We start from the raw sequence: 21,325 nt of genomic DNA, 5'->3' as shown, positions 1-21,325 counted from the left end.
TTCTGTGTTTGGAACATAGACATATAGACTCTATGTCTCTATGTCTATGGTTTGGAATCAAGAACGCGCACAGAGTACGAAATAATATTTTTTGCCGATTTCAAAGAGCTATCAACATTGAACTGAAGAAAGTTTAGTTCAATGGCTTTCAACTTTTCAGATGAATAAATTTTTTATTGATCTGAACTTTTATACTCATTCTTGAAACTAAATTAAAATAATAAAACTGCATTCGTAATCAATTTGTGGGCTGCAGTGCACTTCGGAAAGAAAGTCGAAATTTACCATTACCAAAGAGTAACCCTTAGAACATGAATATGATTCTCTAATCTAAGGAGGAACCAAAGAGGTTCCTCTTTGGAGAAACCTCTTGCCTCTTTGCCATTACTTCTCCAGTCCTTAGTCAATCTTTGCTGCAGAGACAAGAAAGAACTCTTTCCCTTTCTGCTGCTGCTTTGCTGCTGGCGTTTTAGTCGTGCTTCAATTAATGATTCAAGCAGAGATATTTTTATTATTATGTGTAATATCTTTGAATTCAAGCACGATATTCGAGTAGCTTTCCAGTTTGGTGTGGTGCTAGTACATGTGGCTTCTCTCCTTGATGACGTCCCTCGCATAAGGTACTTTCAAGTTCAAAGTTCAAGTCTGTATGCAGAGTTTCTTTTGTAACGTACCAGGGTGGATTTGCTATAATCCTTAGAATTTTGGATTGGCTTCTCTGTATTATAGAGATGTTAGATTTACTATAGTACATCCCCAGAGCTCAATTCCGTAAGTCCAGATAGGTTTGATGACTGCCTTGTTCTCTAATGAACATTTTGACCAAATAGTAACAATGTTACTCTTTGGTTTTGACTTTCTGCCAATGAGACAATAGAATTCTGTAATCTTTATATCTATTTGTTTTCTCTTTTTGATGATGTGTTCCTTCCACATGAGTCTCTTGTCTATAGGTACATGTCCAAGTATTTGATTGATGTGGATTCAAGTATTTGAGTGTTGTTTATATGTACTAGGGAACACTGGCTCTTCCGTAGTGTGAAGTTGACTAGAACTGATTTGGTTCTTGGTTCCGTTGATTTTTATTCTCCATTTATGTAACAATTTTGTCTAGGTGGTTCTGCAATATTTGAGAGGCTATTGGTGGATCCTCATGCCTGGCCAAGACGGCAATGTCATCTGCGAATATACCGAATGTTGTGTCTTGGTCAGTTGGTAGGTCCGCTGTGTACAATAAGTACAGTAAAGGGCCCAGGATGCTCCCCTGTGGAACACAGGATGTTATGGGCAAATAAGCAGTAATTTGGTCGTTCATCTGACTCGGAATTATCTTTTGCCGAGATAAGATCGGAAAAGAAGAAGAAGGAAGAAACTCATTTATTTTGTATAGTAGGCCAGGATGCCAAACTTTGTCAAAAGCTTGGCTGACATCGAGAAATGCTGAAAAGCAGCATTTTCTTTGTTTCAGGGCTTGATTCACCTTGTGTCTTAGCATTAGGATTTGCTGATTTGTGTTGAGTATTCTGCTCGAACAAAGGGTTCAATCGCCGTAAAGGCAGAAACAGACCGACGATACGCACAAAATTCTGGGGAACTGTTTTTCATATTCCCAATCAAACTTTCACGACTTAACGGCTGAGTGCGAAAGAAAAGGGAATGTATAATACTGACTACCGCGAGGCCAATTTGTGTGATCACAAACTCAAATTAATGGTTCGAGTTGGGCTTTATAAGGCCAACCTGAAGCGCCTCAGAGCAAAAACCCGTACAAAGTTTATCATGGAACTTTAATATGCAGGCGACTGCGCACTTATCGCTAGCAGCCCTAGGATTTACAGATGATGTTGGACACCTTTGAACATATATACAAAGCTTTAGGCCTCAGACTCAATATTGGCAAAACAAAAATCCTGGTAAGTCCGCCAAAAAACTTTCAACAGGTCGAGCAGTTCAAATACTTGGGAAGCTTTATAAATACTTAGGGCTAACCTGGACACGGAAATACACAACCGTATCAATTCAGCATCACGGGCATTCTGGAAGCTAAAGGACACAGTGTTTCAAAATCACGATCTCAATCTGAAGACCAAGACAGCTGTTTACAAAGCAGTGGTCCTCCCAATGCTTCTTCACGAAAGCGAAAGCTGGACTCCCTACAGGCGACACATTAAACAGCTTGAACAAACGCAACAACGTCAACTAAGACAAATAATGCACATCATATGGTTCCACAAAGTTTCAAATACAGAAGTCTTGCAGCGCGTGAGTGGTATAACCGTTTTCAATAAACCTATCTAGCCATCGTTACCCTTACTGAAGATAGAAAATGCATGTGACTTCGTTTCTATAATCTATCTGTAGATATATTTCAGAATGGTTACCAATGGTTACCAATCGTCAGTAAGTGAAACGATGGTTAGATAGGTTTATTGAAAACGGCCGTTAAGTCACAGGAGTCAACGATGGTCTTTTTGTACATTTATTCTCGGTAACGATATTCAGCAATGAAAAAAAAAATGATGATGCATCGATCGGGCCTGGATTGCGTGTCGCCGCTTCAATTTTAGTACGTTTCTGTCTTAATTCTCAACAATCACAAATTATAAAAAAAATTTCACATTACCAACATCAATTTGAACCTGCGTTGTTATTTTATAAGCATCATTATATACCATTATAACCATATTACACAATATTGGAAAGCGTAGAAATGTGGACACGACAGCCACGTGAAAATTATGTCGTAACTTCTTTTCAGGTCATGTCCAACGATCTCATACAATATTAATTCACTAGACAGTAGTGATCAAAAATATCGAGACTGGTTTCAGTGCAAAGTAATAAAACACGGAATAGATATTTATAAATATAATAACTAGATACTATTCAATATCCATTTATACACTTTATACAAATTTTCACACAATTTGAATCACTTAATTGTAACAAAAATAAATAACACACCTTTAGAACAGAAATGACGTATTACAAAGTAGAAATCTTGGCAATCATGTCCAATTTGAGAAATGCAGATAAATGACAAAACTGAATTAATTCATTACAAATAATGAAGTATACATACAAAAATAAAAGATCACAAGTAATAAAAATTGTATATTAATATGGTAATAAAGTTCGATGTGTAATTATTTCCGTTTACTTAAGCCAATATATAAGTTTTGTAAAGTATCTACATCCTCTGAAATATAAAGTGTTACACTTGAGAATTATGATGATTTATTTCTTCTAATGATTCGTTCGAATTATCTGACCCAGAGCTCAGAGTACCTTAAAAAAACAAATTAAATATAAGTTGTGAATAATTCATACTTTACAAATATTGATATGTAGTTTCATTTCACGTCAATAAAATTAATACTATTTGAATGTACAATTTACATGGATATCACAATCCATGTAAAAAAATTTGAATGTTGACATCCGGCCAAGAGATTGATTCTAACCTTACTAATAAAAATTGTGAAAAGCATGGGCGTTTTCTGATTTTGATATAAAAAGTGAAACTCTTTGAAACTGTTATTATGTACCTATAGTATTTTTTGAATCCCCAAACCGCCCCCTGGCTACGCCCGTGGTGAAAAGGCAAGAATATACAGTGCTGATATTGTCTTTTATATAGTTTTTAAAAAATGGTGGACACAATATTCGGATAGATTATAGAACAATACTGTGACAGCTCATAGTGTTTATTCTTGACCTTTTAATGCATAGCTATACCATACCGGGTGTCACAGGAATCTAGGTCACCCCCAAAATCTACAGTTTCCAAGATATTGGATTGAAATTTTGAACAAGTGAAGGTTTGGAAAATTGACTTGAAAGATAGGAACCTCAGTGTTAACTTCGAATAAATGACTGCTCTCTTTCAATAGTAGTTTCAATTGTAGTGGGAATGCTGCAGTGTATGCAGTGCTACGATCAGTCCGATCGAATTAGTCGTAATCCAAGCATAACGATATGAGCGATAGAAGTGTTCGAAATACATATTTTGAAGAAGAATTGTTACCGATGTTATAAAGTTCAGAAAAATCCAGAAAGGTTTCCAAAAAACCATATCGAACGAATACAATTTTGTGAAACTATGAAGCAAAAAAAAAAATGAAAGCAGTTCATTTCTAAGCAATAACTTATTCAATGATGAGTCATCGTTTGCCTTGAATGGAAAACATAACTCATCAGTAGTAGGTCTTGGGGAAAAAAGCGCGTACCCAGTATTCTGGCATTTTTCATCGATGGCAACCTAAACGCTGCAAAATATCTAGAGATCTTAGGGAATCTAATAATTCCGACAGTTCGACAGCTACCAATTAATTTCGATAATGTCTGGTAAACGGTGGCTGTGCAAGTCGAAACGCAAGAGTAGTCACACAATATCTCAGGACGAGTTTTTCGGACCGCGTCATTTCTATAAATGCGATCGGAGCATAAGCGTGCAAAGTTTCATGAACCTAGATACATTATAATTAGAGAACAAGAAGGCTCCCACCCCTCGTAAGTGACTGAAAAAATACGTGTCTCTTCTTCCCAAACAGTCAATTTGGGCTAGGAATTATTTATAACAACTGTAAAAATTGATATACAAAGAATTCCAATAGACTCTATATAAAAAAAAATATATTTTTTATATTTTTCTTTCGACAACATTTTTTCCTAAAATTCAACAAAGAATTCGAACATGCAAAAATATCGAAAAATTCATGATCGAAAGAGCTGAACATTCTAAAATCACCCAACAATTCGGAATTGAATGAAATGCAGCAAATGTGACAAGTAGCTGACTCGGACTATGCTTCAAGGTAGTTAGCAGTGGCGGCTGGTCTGTGAGGGCTATAGGGCTACAGCCCCCCATATAAGAAATCACAAGAGATCAATCCTTTTATGCTATTCACCTTCCCATACGATTTTCAATGAAAATATTACTTTCCACGGTTATTTATATAATTTATTAATGTAAAACTTTCATGCGACTCCTGCAATTTTGTTTATTTCAATCATAATCTAGCAGTTCGTCCCTGCATGGGCGATGAATCGTGTAACCCCGAATTCTTGCATTCGGACAGTCATTCGGCTCCAGCCGCAACTCTTCGTGTCGGTCGTTTTAAGGAGTAAAAGGGCTACGATAAAAGTCGCCCCTATCCGCTTCATTCTAGCCGCTGCCGGCTAGCGTATAGACATCTTAAGCTACATTCACAATCAATTCACGGGCCGAAGTGCACTTCGGCACGGAAGCTTAGCAGATGGCGTTTTCCGTTACCATTCACAATGAAATTCAAGACAAAATTTCTTGCAGTTTGCAAACTATCACTTCGGCAAGGAATTTCGTGCCGGCTATAGATGATGCTGATGCTTATGTTTTGATCAGTTACATTTTTGATTCATTTGAGTATTTCGTTCCAAGATTATTGCGAATGGTAAATTTCGTGCCGAAGTGCACTTCGGCCTGCGAATTGATTGTGAATGCAGCTTTAGCGTGCGTTCGTATTTGTTTACGTTTTCAAATCACGGCGGACAATAGTGTTCAAAATATTTTAAAAACTGATTTCGCGAGGCTTTCGCTGGCGGAAAAAAGCCGTATTCAACTGCTGGGTAGACCGACTCCCGATTTAAATTTAACCCAGGCAGATAAAACTCCAAAAACTTCTCAAGACAAGTGTATAACAATTGATAACGTATGGGCAAGGGCAGGATTTAGAGATTTGAAGCACCTTAATGAAAAAATTGAGAAGCTATCTGTCAAGCATGTAAATTGTTCGACAGAATTAGCTTTTCTGGTTACGACTAATATCGCTGCTCAATTAGAATACCGGAATAATATTATTAAGCACAACGAGCAAGTAGATAAGAACAGGTATGTTTCAAAAAGAATTATAAATTGCATAAAATTTTGCGGAAAACTGGTTTTAAAATTTCATATTTTTATTATTATTCTAAAAGTAGCCCCCTAGTGAACTAGATCACGAGCCGCCACTGGTAGTTAGTTAGTTAGTTTGATATAGGGATTACATGTCACTGCGATCTTAAGGTCTATTGTGCCCCCATCAGAGCTGTTCTGCCTGTTCTTATGCTTCAAGGTGACTTGACCTCAAAATAATGAAATGATTGGGAGCTTTTGAATTCATATTTCAGTTGAAATCGAATAGTGATCAAAATCGAATTTGAATTCAGTCTTGATTTTCAGGTTCGAATTTCAAACATTTTTTCATAATAATTGTACCTACCGATAATTCCGTCATCATTTGTTGAAATAGCGTTATAGCTGTAATTTTATTGATTGTAACCTGTTGGTAGGGATTAATATTATTTTTCACTTCCTTACAATGAGAATTTCATATGGTGAATACATCTGCAGAGGTACCACGATCAATCGACAACTATTGATGACGAATTCGATAACGTCCGCAATCTAATAAATTATACCTGACAGTTTTCGTGTCAACAAAATGTTCAAAGAGCGGAAATCAATCATCTGTTGCACCAATTTTTACCAACTCAACATAAAGATAGGGTAGGACAACGATGGGAAAATGGGAAGAGCTTGTCGTGAGCTTGTGGTACTGTAAATTTTGAAAAATCCCTCGATAGTCCATTAACAATTGAATTCAACAAAATAAAAGAAAAATTGTCTGCTTTGAGTCAATACTTACCACTTCTGCCATTGAATTTTTCCATAGCGGCAAGTCTGTGATCTCTTCTCCTATTGAACTGAGAATAATTCCTGCGATGAACAGGTGAAGTACCATATTCTGACTCGTCATAAGAAGGAGATGGACTCCTGTCATAAGGAGAATATGGCCTACTTGGGGAATATCTCGCATTCAAAGGAGGGGATGACATTCTTCCTAACGGCGGGGGCCTGTGATCTCCAGGAAACATATCGTGAGGAGGTGGTGGCATAAAAGGTAAGGGAGGAGGTGGAAGAAAAGAGGCTCCAGTAGGCGGAGGAGGTAAGAATGGTGGGGGCATACCTAAAATGGGAGGAGATTTTGTTATATGATCCCGTGAATTAAACAAGAGCGGTGGTGATGCTGGAGATTCTAAATGAAGAGGCGAAACTGGTATGTCTCCAGTTTGTTCAAGAGGAGACTGCATTCCTGGAAAAATAACTTCAATTCATAAAGAGTGAATAGTTCATAACTTCAATTATTGGTAGAAGCTGGCTCAAGTTCACATCCCAAAAATTTTGAGAATATGTACCACTTAGTCAATTTCTCTCGACAGACAGTTAAAAGAGTCAGAAAACAGAATTGTGATACTCATACATCTCCAGAATTCAAGAATACATTTTTTGTGAACAATTAAACACATATGTTGCAGAACAGCAGAACCACCAATTTTATTGGCAACATAAGTAATTTCTCTGGAAAATAATGAAAAATTCAACTGCATCGATATGGCTAATACATTTTCGAAAGCACCTGTAAAATCTGTGTGTGGAAAACCATAGCCCGCACTCATATAACGTATATTGTGACGCAGTCAACCGAGAATCCTGTGTGAGCCGGTAAAACTAATGCGACGGTACGTTCAGAGTAACAAATGGCGAAATATTGAAGATTCATTCTGATCAAACATATCAGGGATGCTGATTATGATAACGATGACAACCAAAATAGAATATCTTCACAAGCCACAATTATTTCGAATTCAGACTTACTATTATGCAATCTATCTTCTTGCAAAGCCCTTTCTCTAAGTGTCAGTCTATTTCTCAATTGGGCTGCTTCTTGTTTGAGCTCTTCTAATCTTCTCTCTGCTTGTCTTGCACTAACCCAATTCTCATGTACCTTCTTTTCCAGAACAGAAATTTGGCCTTTCAACTCGACCTCTTGGGAAACAATCTCTTGTTTTAACGTTTCATTTTGAGCCCTGAAAATATGCAAATTAAATATTATCGTCCCTAAAAATCCGAATCATCTTGGTTGAAGTTCTGATCGTAGCAAAAATTAATTTCACTCAAAAACTTCAGCTTTAAATGATAATAGCCAGCCTTCATTTGCAAGTTCAGAAGGATAAGTTTGTAACATTTCAAAGAAATCAGATTTTTCGTCCAATAACATTGTATTCATATGAGAATAATAAGAGTGAATTCAGACGCACATCACCAATTACGATCTGAATCGAACTAGCTGATAGCTATAGTTTAGGATGACGACGGAAATACCATCTCATCATCGAAGAAGAGTGAGCGCTGAAAATAGTCTCAGTCTTATCTGACCTCGTCAAAGCAACGCAACTCACACTTCGAAGGAAAACTGCTCAGAATTGATGGAATCAATTGAACTGCAAAAGTATAAATGGTACTACAGCGCCACCTGTGAGGGAATTTCAATCATTTCCCCCTTCGGGGCCTCCAGAAAGAATAGTTATTTGTGCAACCAGTTGGGAAAAGCAGAAGGACGCGAAATACGAAAAATTGTGGTTCCCAACGTGTTTCACACAATATTTTTTCCAATTTTGAATAGGATGTGGCTAAGAATTCAAATTAAAAGTACCAAAAAAAGCAAGAGTCTTTTTCCTTTCCTTTTAAATGGTCTAGTGACGGAAATATTTAATTTTTCACTCCCTTACAATGGAAGCAAGTATTATCTTATCATCATCAGACGCAAAATATTTTCACAACTAGTTACGAAAAGTAAAACGTTTCAAAATGTCAGTTAGTTTTAAAAAGTGTAACTTTATATGTCAAAATTAGAAAAAACTATTTTTGATGACGGCACGTTCCCTGCAGTTCACTTCTCAATTTAGAATTCACTAGTCAATTCTCGTTCCCTTCAACTATGTAATGGGTATAAACCCGTTATCGGGCGTTTTCCACTTCCAGGGGTATCGCACATTCAAAACCGAGTAGTTGCGAAACAACCAAGGAAAAATGGAATTTGCGTAGAAATCTTTTTTTATGGAAAGAAGTGTAGACATTTCTGTTAGAGACGTCACGTCTGTTTTCTGAGAAGTCGGATGCTCTTTCTCTTGTGGAATGTAAGATCTGCAGTATTATTAGATTATGACCTTTATAGGTCCATTCAATGATTCTCAATTGCTACTCTTTCAATATATTCGGAAATGCAGAGGTTTTATTGATTTCGATTTGGGAACCGAGTAACTGTCAAATTGTTGTCAAATTTTTTGAAACCTGCTGTGAGTGTTTTGTTCATTCATTTTTTCTAATGTGTCATTAAGAGACCATATCATAAGGAAATCATAAAAAAGCACCAAGAAACTATACTGACATACAGGTCTTGTATATCTCTGTAAGATTTTTTTTAAGTGTGGTTCTGAAAATTCTATAAATAATAGCCACATATGTAAGGAACTGGAATGTGTATGCTATGATGGTATATTGAATATTGTTTCATATTAATATATAATGTATATTTTACAAATTCAACTAAGTTTATTAATTTCAAACAACCTATTGCACAGAAATAAGACCTTCGACGTATAGCAGATCACCATATACTTTTGTGTCCTAGTCAAAGCTAGGAGCTTTTTTCCTTGATATCAATTGATTCCAAACAATGTTTAGATGAAAACTATTATCGTGATCACAAAACAGAACCATACTTTTGTTTTGTCGCTCAGGATGTTTGTTTTCTGATCGAAACAAAGTTGCTATTGAAATTTAATACAAGAAATAGAATTCGAATTTCGCGCCCCTCAATTAAAAAACAGGAAACCGATATTAAATTTTTTTTTCTGTATTGACAGTGCGTTTTCAGCGCCATCTCATTGTCAAGGGTGCTTTCACTGACCAAAATGTAGTCGGTTTTTAGTACTAGAGATATGAGGGCGTTTCCTATCTTTCTACTCTATGATCTTTGCTCCAGAAGTTTTCGCCATTTTCTGGATTCATTAGTTGCTATAGAAATACCGCTGTTTTATGAAATTCTTTTTCCCATAAAATTTCCCTTTTTTATTGAGCAACATCAGATACTGTCATGCCCTATTCAGCATAATTATCGGTTAACCAGTACCTTCAAGAGCGGAACCTCGTAAACGTAATGAATTGCCTCCTAGATCCACAGAGATCAACAGTATTTAAAAAGTTGGTCAGAAACTTTGGACGATCTCGAGGTGATCATTCTAGAACTCTCTTTTCATAAAGCTTGAACGGGGAATCAACGCTTGATTGACGAATACACGTCAATTTGTTTTCAATCGATAATTCAATCATTATCAATCAATCATTCTCGCATCAAATTATAATGTTTATGCGTCCATTCAAACTAACACCTAAACAGAAATACTTGTTTGACGGAGATTCTCTTTAGTTTATTTGATAAAATTGTTTGTTTTTGCACATGTATAAATGCGGAAACACATTATGAAAACGCGACGCGCCCGATGAAACGCGATGCGTGTTGAGTCAAATCAAATGTATTGTTTTCTATAGATATACCAGAATCATACTATGAACATCCGACGAGACGCCATATGCGCCCACACTCCACCCGTTCCAGACGCGTCGCGTTAAGTAGAAACCAAGGGTAGTGCTTCACAGCAGTGGAGGAAGATCCAAAAGGTGATACTTCAATAGTAACACATACTGCCGAAATGAGGCAGATAGCTTTTTGGCTGTATTACCTTCACACCCTGTACAACAAGAGATCGAAAAAAAAACCCTGCGCCTATGGTATACAGAAAGAACACTGTGCATCTCACGGTGAAAATCGACCATCACCAAAGTAATGTCAGCTAGTCAAACTCAGGCAATTGTTTAGCTATCCCACCTAATTTGTTGCTTAGATTATAAAGCATCCTTTATGCATTCTTAATGAAAACGCATCTAGACATAAGAGGATATTGTTGGTTAAACATTTCAACTGAATATTATTTTTTATAACAGCTACGTCAAAATCATTTAGTGAAAAAACTTCTGTAAATATGTATTCAACACACATCACGATCTCTTCATTCATAAATCACTTGCTCAATTGTTGAGAATCTTAAATTGAAGACATATTCTTTTATTCAAACAGGAACTTGTCAAGTGAAGGGTACAGGGAAAAAAACATCAAAGTCAATTTTTGTCCGAAAATGAGATAGACAAACAAATAATTCAGAATGAAGAGTAGTATCTTATGGTATATTAAAACAGGCATGAAACTATTTCAGTCATACGTTAAATCGCCTCCGTAGATTTACCGTACAGGGAAAGAACTAACGATGTCGATCAATACACGGAAAGAAAAATCTTAGTAATTTCATATAATGCACTAATTTTATGTATAATCATATTATTAATAATAATCATTCCGAGAACAATAATATTTAATTCGTTATATTTCAAATAATATGAACGGATTTTGAAGTTAAAAACGCGTTTTTCTCAGCTGAAAGGAAAATTGACATCGATGGTTGTTTCCCTCTACCCTTCAAGTGTGTAATGAATGAATTAAGGATATGGTCCGTAAGTTAACCAAAAGTACCAGGATTCTGGTCTGGTGGTCCTTAATCACTGAAAATCAGTTTCCAGGCAAACCAGATCGGTTGACACATAACCGCTGCTAACCGACTTCCTGAAACAGGTTGACTTACGGACCATATCCTGAATTTGTGGTAATGCGGAAATGTATCTATCTACGGCTTACTTGTAATTTTGAACTTCGCTCTGCAAATATTTAATACGTTCAGATGTTGATGTGGCTTCACCTTGCTTCGTTGACCACATATTTTCATATTTGGAAAGCTCCCTAGAACATAATTATAGAAAATATATCCAAATAATTCATTGAGTCGTATGCATAAAGAAGAGTATTTGCTTTTACTATAATACTATCTTTGTCAGTTGCTTATAAGATGTATAATTTCCTTTCAATAAACTGAAGTGAAAGCATTTACTACTTCTTTATGCATATGGCCCATTGTCTATGAACTTACTTTTGAAGTTGTTCTTCTTTTTCTTTGAAATAATTGGTCAGAACCAGTAACTTAGTTTCTAATTCTAACTTGGTTTTGTCAGTCTCATCAAACTTTGTTTTGATGACATCAATTTGCTCTTCTGCTGATTTAACTTTTTTTTCCAAAATGGCATTAGCTTCTTTTTCTCTTCGTAATTTGTCACAATGACTCTGGCATTCAGCTTTCAATTGCTCCAACTCAGCCTTTATAGAATTGACCTCAAGAAGAGATTCTAGTGTATTAGCATTTTTCATACTCTTTATCTGTTGCATACTATTCTTCAGCCCATCAAACTCTTTAGTTTTGAGTTGCAGATTGTGTTCTGAGGTAGTTAATTCATTATTCAAATCAACAATTCTTTTCATGTATTCTTTTTGATTATTATCTAATTCCTTTCTGAGGGAGTTAATAATCTCCTTGAGTTCAGTCATTTCTGATTCTGAATTCTTTTCCAGTATTTCTTTATCTTCTTCTAACTTAATTATGTTCAATAAAAGCTTATCCACTTCATTTTGAAGATCAATTACTTTTTTATTTACCACATCTAATTCCAAATTGAGTTCATGATTTTCAGTTTCTTTGTGACTCAATATTTCCTTCATATTGCTTACAATATCTTGTTGTTCTGCTAACTGCGCTTGCAATCCTTCTATATTCAACATTAGCGTCTGACCGGCGTTTTCACTATTCAGTACTTCTGATAACATTCTATTCAACTCTAATCCCACCTCTGTAGAATTCTCAAGTTCCTTTTCCAAAGTTTGAACTTGTTCTTCCAGACATTGTATCTTTTCCTTCAATGTTTCATTTTCCTTTTGCAAGTTCAAGAAATCCTCACATTCAACAATTTTGTCCTGTTGTGTATTATTTTCAACTTGCTCAGCAAGAATTTCCTTCTCCTTGAGTAAAATTAAAAATTCTTTCTCCAATTTATTAATTTTAACAATAAGGGGACCTTCACGTCTGCTCTTGTCAAGTGCAAAATGCCCCAATAGAAATATTATCACAGAAACCGCTGTAGTTACCAGGTATAGGAAGATCTCTGAACTGAAACTGAGCATATCCATTGATAAGAATGAGTCTTCAGACAGAGGGGCGGATTGATTCGGGCAACTCTCTCTGGTACAAAAGTCATCTGAAAAATTTAAGAAAAAGGTTTCTTCAATATTGAAGAAAAAATTTATATTAAGTGTGAAATTACCGAGTTAGTTCAACCTATACATGTAATAAAATATGATGGATTTAGAACTCACAATACCATGTAGGTTTTTACAACTTATTATGATAATTTTATGGAGAGATAGCAGAAACTAATTCAGTACATAACTTTCAAAAATACAGGTATAATATTTAGCTCTCCAAAATATTTTGCTTCAAGCTTATCCACATGCACTCACAAATCACTGTATTCTGTTCTTATAGATTCAGCAAAAATTGAATAGGAATTAAGATGAAAAATATATGTGACCAAATACCAAGCACTTTGATCTACACAACATCACATATGAAACAGGTATGGGAAATTACAGACATAAAACAGATCCTCCATTCTTCTTGCTCACGAAATTTGAAATTATAATGAAGTTTTTACTGGTGAATATAGATTGTATTCATATGAATGATTTTTGGAGATGGAATAAATTTGCAACGAAGCAATAGCAACTCTATAAACTATTATTTCTTGTAAAGAATAAGACAATAAATGATTCGTACATTTGTAGTAACTACGCAGACTTGAAAAAAATTATAGTGCTTCGAACAACTTCCTGCTCTATAAAAAGCGTTAAAAGCAATCAACATGTAATTTGTAAAAAATGATCAAAATTTATTGTGAAGTACTTTATCTGTCATATAAAAATCAAATGATACGAATTGAGGCATATTATCGTATTTGAAAGAATAATTTCGTATAATTTTATATTCATCTTCGACGATGTCTTTTTGTGTCCGTGAAGTGTGAAGTTAGGACCACTTTTTCGAAAATGAAAAAAATTTTGTTTGTATTCGTTAGTAACTCGTTAGTAACTATTTGTAACACCAATATTTTCGTTTCTACCTCAAAGGTATTAGTAGAAAAACACCGCATTCCGCTGGCTGCTAACTTCACGGGCATCCACTGTTCGATTTTTCGCGAAAAATAAAGTACAGTTCATCGTTAGTAACTATTTGTAACACAAAAACTCCCTAACCTAATCTAACCTAACCTAACCTATAATGGAAAAATGACTCCCTCAAAATGCGAAGTTAGCACCCACGTTTTCGAAAATGAAGATAATTTTTTCTGCATTCGTTCGTAACTCGTTAGTAACTATTTGTAAGACAAAAATTTTCGTTTCTAACCTTACCTATGGTGGAAAAATGACACCCCCAAAATGCGAAGTTAGCACCTACTTTTTCTAAAATGAAGATAATTTTTTTGCATTCGTTCGTAACTCGTTAGTAACTATTTGTAACACAAAAATTTTTGTTTGTAACCTAACCTTTAATGGAAGAATGACTGCCATTTTCGAATTTGAAGATAATTCTAACTATTTGTAACACAAAAATTTTGGTGTTACAAATAGTTACTAACGAGTTACTAACGAATGCAAACAAAATTTTTTTCATTTTCGAAAAAGTGGGTGCTAACTTCACGGACACTGTCTTTTTTTATAACTTGGAATTGGTTTAATATCGTCGTGTACATGATTGGTAGCCAAGTGCTATATGTATATTAACCAGGAGTCACTTTTCTCTTCTGTTGATATTCGATGTTCAATTTCGGATAATTTCGCAATTCTTCATGTTGGAAATAATTTCTGGACTAAAAAAAGTAACGTGTTCATCTTTCGAAGCATAGTATGAGAGGGTAAATTTATCTGTCTAATTCGTTCGACAACAAATCTCGTGTTCTTTGAGTAGCGTATGAATACTTCTTTCGTTGTTTCTATGTTGAAGTTACAGCAATCGCAAGATAATCTATAAATACCTGCTTGCAAAGTGGATTTATTTCATCCTTGACACTACTTATCACGTGTTCCAGTTGTGCGGATTTACAGATCGTTTTTATAGTATAGGTATTGTTATTTCTGAGGGGTTTTCTAATTTTTTCTGTCACACCAGGCAAATAAGCCTTCGCGTAAAAAACTTTGAATGTGCCTTGTTCCTGTGTTGGCAGCTTTAGTTTCGATTTCGTTCAAATTTCGATTTCTTTTAGATTATACCCATTAAAAATTTCGCGCATGATTCATTCATTCCATAAGATATTCAGACTAACTACGGCGAGCTCTGGACTCTCTATTGAGAGTGGTAGTTGATCCCCTTAGCCCGGGTGTCCACTGGAAGCGTATTCGAGCGGCTACGCGCTCATGCGAAACGAGCGTGAACGTACGGCAAGCCGCTACAGTAAGTACCAAGTAAGGGTAATGTCAGACGTTTTTGTCCGAGACGTTTCTCGAGAGTAGAACCGTATCGGAGAGTCGTCAATGGGTTTAAAATGGACCATGTCAGACGAAGCGGTATGAATCGCCAGGCGATTTTAAAACCGACTCGAAGGGTCGTCGGGACCACTACCCGCCTCGGTTTTTATGAGCCTTTCGTACAGTCATCAATGGTATGTATATGGAACATGTCAGATGCGGCGGTTTTATCGTTCTATTCACGATCTCACATCGCCTTGTATTTTGGATATAAACCGACGCGATTAAATCAACGCGTGTGACATCGACTAGCGGGAACCGTCTCGGTCAAAACCGCCGCGTCTGACATTACCCTAACGTATTTCAATACAGCGTCGCAGGCGACTTTGAGCGGCTACGAGTTCGTACGCGCGATCCGCCTGAAATGGAAGCTGTAGCGAGTGTAGCGCGTGCACGCCCGTTGATCTCATCCATTTCAGTCCGGTTAAATTGAAATTCAATAAGGATTTTGTGCCTATGAAAGATTTCTATTGTTTTAATGACTTCATCAGTGACCGAATTAAATCATCCTGGGTTTTTTCCTTCAAAGGAAATGAGCATAACTTTTGGCGGCCAAGAAATGGGGTTTTTTGTAGTTTTTCAATCATATGTCCTCAAGAAATACGGATATCGACTAATTCCTTGGAAGAAAAGCTATAGAGCACTGAATTCTACGTCAAATGAGATCAAGTGTGTACTTTTTCTCACTAATGGATCCCAAAGTTGGGACAATTTCCAGAAACATTGTAAAATGTTATATTTCATACTGATTTATCGGAAAAATCTTTGAAAGCAGCTTATATATGAGAGAAATATAAAAACGCATATAAAAAGTTGTAAAGAGCATTAAATTTCACATCGATTGAAAACAAGCGTTCATTACACAAATACATACAAGTTTTTCGTTAATATTTCAGATTTAAAACGTCACCGACCATTTCGTGGTCATGGACAGTATCGACAATATCTCTGATATTTGGCTCAACTTTGATATACACTAATATGGAAACGGGTTGAGGAACGCCGCCTCAATTTAGAATTAGTGATCTATAATAGAAAAAAATTGCGCTTTGTTTATATTTAGTTTTCCAGGGGAGATAAAATCGAAAAAAAAAACGAAAACACGCATTTTTGGCCACCAAAAAATTAGCTGAGGAGCGTTAGAAAATCGCCATCTGTTGACGAACCGCTGCATCTTGAGGGCTGCGAAAAATAGCCATCAAAAGACGAATAACTGGAGCATTCCCAGCAAATACTCTTGAATCGGAAGCCAGATCGGAAATAAGAAAAGAATTCTTCAGAAATTCGAGATTTTTAGTGTTTACCAAACGCAAATCTAAACAAATCTACGCCAGTTGTCAGTTTGGGTAGTACCGATTCAACTCATCGATAGCGAAGACTAGTGTTTTTGGCCACGCTATTTATGAAATTCATTATTATTTTTAAGGCAAATCAACCCAAAAAGATGGATCTCCTGGCTTGCTAGATATATTCACTTCACGCTAGTCAGTGACAGTGACACAAGCCAAAAGAATGAAATGGCTACAAAGTAATAATGCTTAGCACACATGAATAAAGTAACAAACAAAAGTGTACCAGAGTATTAATTATATGAGTGTGGTCTAACTCTGAAATAATAATTGTTCATTTGAAATGCATATGATCTAGCTAAGGTGTTCACAAGTAAACGGAAGCCTCATATGCGAAATACAAGCCTTAGACCAAGATTCAAACCAGTATTTAGAAACCCTGTAGTAAGAACCGAATGACCCACTTGAAAGTTTCGTTATTTTATTTTTATACTCATTGGTTGGAGTGAAGGAGTCTCGAGTTATACAAGGTCAATCAAGAATATACAGGAATATTTTTATAATGATAAAACACCAAAAAATAAGTGATTTCTTTCTTATGAACTCAAAACCACTTAAGGATGCTATTGTCTTTGAAAAATAATCAACAAAACGGCCTGCCATAAAAATCCCGATATCCCAATATTACGAGTGAACAATCAGACAAAACTATTTGTATATGGCTAAAGATGAAATTGAAACATACTTGAAATATACAGAAAACATTTTCACCAAATATCGTGATATGAAACAACAAATGACGAGAAACAAGAATTAAAATATCTTTCCAATATAAAACACTCGTATTCGTTTTCTTCAATTGATCAACCAAGCTCAGATCTGATGAGGGGCACCATAGACCTCAAGGTCGCAGTGCAATGTTACCCCCTTACTATACTATAAACCTTCAGTCTAAAAAACATCCTAAATGTATTGAATAGTGAGTGTTATTTACTCGGTTATTAATTTAAATTGTTTTTGATTGTCAGGAAAACGGAGTATTATGAGTTCTCAATGAAAAGTATTATGGATCCTCACCTTTATTAAGTAGATTTGTATCACTTAAGGATTCAACATCCATATTACTATCATCATCCTTAGATTTTTCTGGAATTGGCAATAGTTTGTCATCTGAATGATGATGATCTTGATGATGACCAAAATAAGAAAATACATTGGGTGCCTCCTCAGGAGATTTCTCTTCAATAAATTTGTTGTTTTCAGTATGGTCTAACGGTATGTTAGAATCTTGAATCTTTTGAATATGATCTAATGAACTTTGAGTACCATAAATATCAGCATTAGGCATGTTTTGATTCTGCTGATTACCATTTGGAACAAAATAGGAATTATTATCAGTATTGACTTCCTGAATATCATTATTTTCTTCAAAAGTATTATTAAAATGGTGATAATTTTCATTTGACTGATTTATTTCAGTTTGTTCCTCGAGCTCATTATGGAGATTGTGCTCAGCACCCGATAATTTTTCATTCAGTTCAATGTTATCAGTAAATGTGTCAGAATTTTGTTCAACCTTGGTTAGGCTATTCTCAATATTGTCGCTTTCATTATTTTCACCTGAGGCTAAATTCATATGCTCTTTTTCTGCCAAAATAGATTCATTAACTTCCACAAGACTATCTGTAGTATTAGAATTAATTTTACTATTTGAATTTTCAGAATAAGTATGAGTTTGAACTTCACTGTCTATTTTATTTTGAGTAATTGATTCAGATAAAAATTGAGTATCTTGAGGAACAATTTCATTATTCACTGGGTCTGAAGTTGTAGGATTCACATCATCATTTGACTCAGTTGTTGAATTTTCAGAAATAGTACCTTGAACTAAGTCAAGTGAGTTCTTGTTATTCTCAAATGAAGTAATAGAATGATCATTTATTCCTAATTCAGATTCTGTCCGAGTTCTTTCTACTTGGGAATTATCTGAAGGATCAATGTTTGATACATCAGCAATAAGTAATTTTTCTGTAATTTCAAGTTTACTTTCTTCTAAGTTGGATATATTGAGTGTTTCATTAGTTTCAATTTGATCAGACTGAGTTTGAATCTCTTTCACCAAATTTTCTTCGATGTTATTTACCTCAAGATTGAACTCTTCATTAGATGCTTTTTTATCCTGTGGTGAATTTAATTCTTTGAAAATTGAAGTCTTTAAGTCTATTTTCTCATCTCTGGCATGATCAGTTATCTCATAAGTTTCACTATTTTTTATGTCTTGTGTAGTAAAAGTCTCACTGATCTTAGAGTAACCATTATTTCCTTCTACTTCTTCCAATGTGCTGCCAGAATTAACTTCTAGGGAATTTTTTTCACCATTATTCTCATTAACTGTAGGATTATCACTGGTTTCAGTGCTTAAATTTTCTATTTGTGAATTATTTTCTAAAATGTTTGTCTCTATGTGTTCAGCCTTAGATTCTACTCCATTAGAATTTTCACTTCTACTTATATTTTCAGCTAAACCAATTACATCTACTGTACTCTCAACATTTCTAACCTTTGAATCACCCATAGAGGGTATAGTTTCTTCCTCTGTATGCTTTTGTTTGTCAATATCTGCAGTTTCTGCAGCCATATATAAAGTGGTCCCATCAATAACTTCAAAGTTTTGCTTCACTTTACTAGGGTTCAAAATTTCTTCCTTGAAAGGCACTTGTGGGTTATTTAGAGAATTATTTATCTCTGTATCTACAAGTAATAGTGGTTTTGATATCAACTTAATCTCTCTAACAAGGTTTTTAGGAATGTATCCCCTTTTTCCTTTTATTTCAGCTCCCCAAAGGTTCTCATCAGAACCTGCTGATTTACTGAAGATAAGGACATCTTCATTAGGTCCAAAAGAAAGTCTGTACTTATCTGGACTGAAATATCTTCGCAAAGTCTTCGCCTTAGACACAGGACCTGTTGGTAAACAATTTCAAAATTAATGTTACAAGGAGATATTTAATAATATACTTACTATTACATTCCGGATCTACACATAATCTTTTGTCAGAAATTTGAGCAGAACATATATATAAGAATAACGAAAACGCTAAAATATGCCAGCAGAGTTTACTCATTTTGCCATATTTTTATGTTGGTGAAATTAAAGATAAACTGACATAACCCAGTCCGCAAGCCACATCACTATCTGTCTGTCAGATTAACAATTAACATCTGACATTGCTGACGGATGTCATCAGCACAGACAGAATATCTTGTTCCTCTTTCTTTCAGATTATTATGGGCTCGGCACTTAGGCCATGCACCCAGTCTGTCATGTGAGGAACAGTCACCTCACCGTCTGTTCCGATATTCCCTTAGAACATAGAATATATTCTATATTCTAAGGATATTCCCAGAGATATAGATATGGTTATTCCTGAACAGTACTGTCAGTATTTCAGAGACGATGCCTATTGGCCCAGTCGTTCGAGTTCTATTGTTATTCGATTGCGGGCCAGTAAAACCAGCCCTCAGAGATATATCTCCAGGCCCTCAGAGATATATCTCTGGGAACAGTGCAACTAACTACTTTACAAAGATTATAGACACAGAACCATTGATTGAAGCTTAAATTGAATTGAATACTTCAATCCTTGTTAATATAAACAAGGCTTCAATCAACTCCTAGTCCTGAATTTGGACTATGGAGGATAGAGCCGAGATAATAAAGGTCACATAAATGGATACACTGTATTGAACTCCGTGGATTCTCCCTTTAGAGCAAGATTACTCAGTAACTGTTCGCTGGAATGAAAATAATGAAACGTTTTCTTAATTAAAACGTCCGACGGATTAAGACTATTCATTTTCACTTATACTAATACTAATAACTACCTATTTCACTTCTATTTATTCACCCTCTCCGCTTGCACTGTAAACAGTACTGTACTATCAAAGAGGAACCTCTTTGGTACTATACTGCTCCTCAGCTGAGCCTTATAGACGCTGGAAACTTCCTCGCGCCATCTTTCAGATTCTAGAAGGAGCAGGGGCGAACTGGTTACATTCTCCCCTCCTTAAGCCCAGAAGAGATTCCATGAATTTCTCCGCGAGGACCGTGGCGAAACCTGCAATCATCGCCATTCTTACAGTAGCCCTTCTAATCTCTAATGTAAGTAGCACTCCACAGTTCTGCTAGGCTCCTTGGTTTGCTTCGTTTCAAAATTGCATACCTAAATCTGTATACCACTCTTCTGAAATACCACCTCCATCATGCTTTTTGCACAACCCGCCAGTTCAGGTGGTCCAGTCTACAAACAAGCTTGAGACCAGCTAATTCTCTAACCACAAAGCGTTGGTCTTTTTTCAAGCTATAGATTGCCGTTCTCGGTACCGCCCATAAATTCTGATAGGTTGTCTTCTGATGGGATTGCTACTTGGTGGCTAGGTAATAAATGAACCGACCTTCAGCCTTCAATTTCAAAGCTTTTCCGATTCTTGGCTGCTGTCCCAATAGTAGGCACTTTCTGACGTCCAAATTTGTTTCTGAATACTCTTGCTATTCCTCTGCTCTCCTCTGTTCGTTCCGCTACACAATGAGCGAGAGGGTAACCCTCAGAAACTGTGAAGAGGTCTTGATGTACTTCCTGTGTGATGCAAAACCATGCA

The 21,325-nt window shown here is 35.7% G+C and overlaps 1 protein-coding gene and 1 long non-coding RNA gene across 2 annotated transcripts; one reads left to right on the top strand and one right to left on the bottom strand.

Annotated features, from left to right (window-relative positions):
* Positions 1–2,853: 2,853 nt before the first annotated feature.
* On the bottom strand, positions 2,854–19,875 carry LOC123314372 (transport and Golgi organization protein 1). Its single transcript, XM_044899632.1, has 7 exons — positions 19,689–19,875; positions 17,744–19,630; positions 11,899–13,054; positions 11,610–11,711; positions 7,676–7,887; positions 6,666–7,112; positions 2,854–3,288 (listed from the first exon to the last, which is right to left on the bottom strand). The coding sequence occupies exons 1-7, from the start codon at positions 19,789–19,791 to the stop codon at positions 3,215–3,217; spliced, it is 3,981 nt and encodes a 1,326-aa protein (XP_044755567.1). The 5' UTR covers positions 19,792–19,875; the 3' UTR covers positions 2,854–3,214.
* Positions 13,119–13,635, top strand: LOC123314373. The gene is made up of 2 exons (XR_006537801.1): positions 13,119–13,260; positions 13,342–13,635. It is a non-coding gene; the product is annotated as an uncharacterized LOC123314373 (long non-coding RNA).
* Positions 19,876–21,325: the final 1,450 nt, after the last annotated feature.

The sequence above is a fragment of the Coccinella septempunctata genome, chromosome 5, assembly GCF_907165205.1.
Source record: "Coccinella septempunctata chromosome 5, icCocSept1.1, whole genome shotgun sequence".
NCBI classification, from domain to species: domain Eukaryota; kingdom Metazoa; phylum Arthropoda; class Insecta; order Coleoptera; family Coccinellidae; genus Coccinella; species Coccinella septempunctata.
The sequence above is the reverse complement of the archived record's forward strand: the minus strand, read 5'-3'. Positions and strand labels throughout refer to the sequence as shown.

Coding starts and splice junctions, on each gene's coding strand:
- LOC123314372 (XM_044899632.1), bottom strand. CDS start 19,791: ATGAGTAAACTCTGCTGGCATATTTTAGCGTTTTCGTTATTCTTATAT. Junction 7,113..7,675: donor AGAAGATAGATTGCATAATA/GTAAGTCTGAAT, acceptor TTATTTTTCCAG/GAATGCAGTCTCCTCTTGAA. Junction 3,289..6,665: donor AAAATTCAATGGCAGAAGTG/GTAAGTATTGAC, acceptor TGTTTTTTTAAG/GTACTCTGAGCTCTGGGTCA.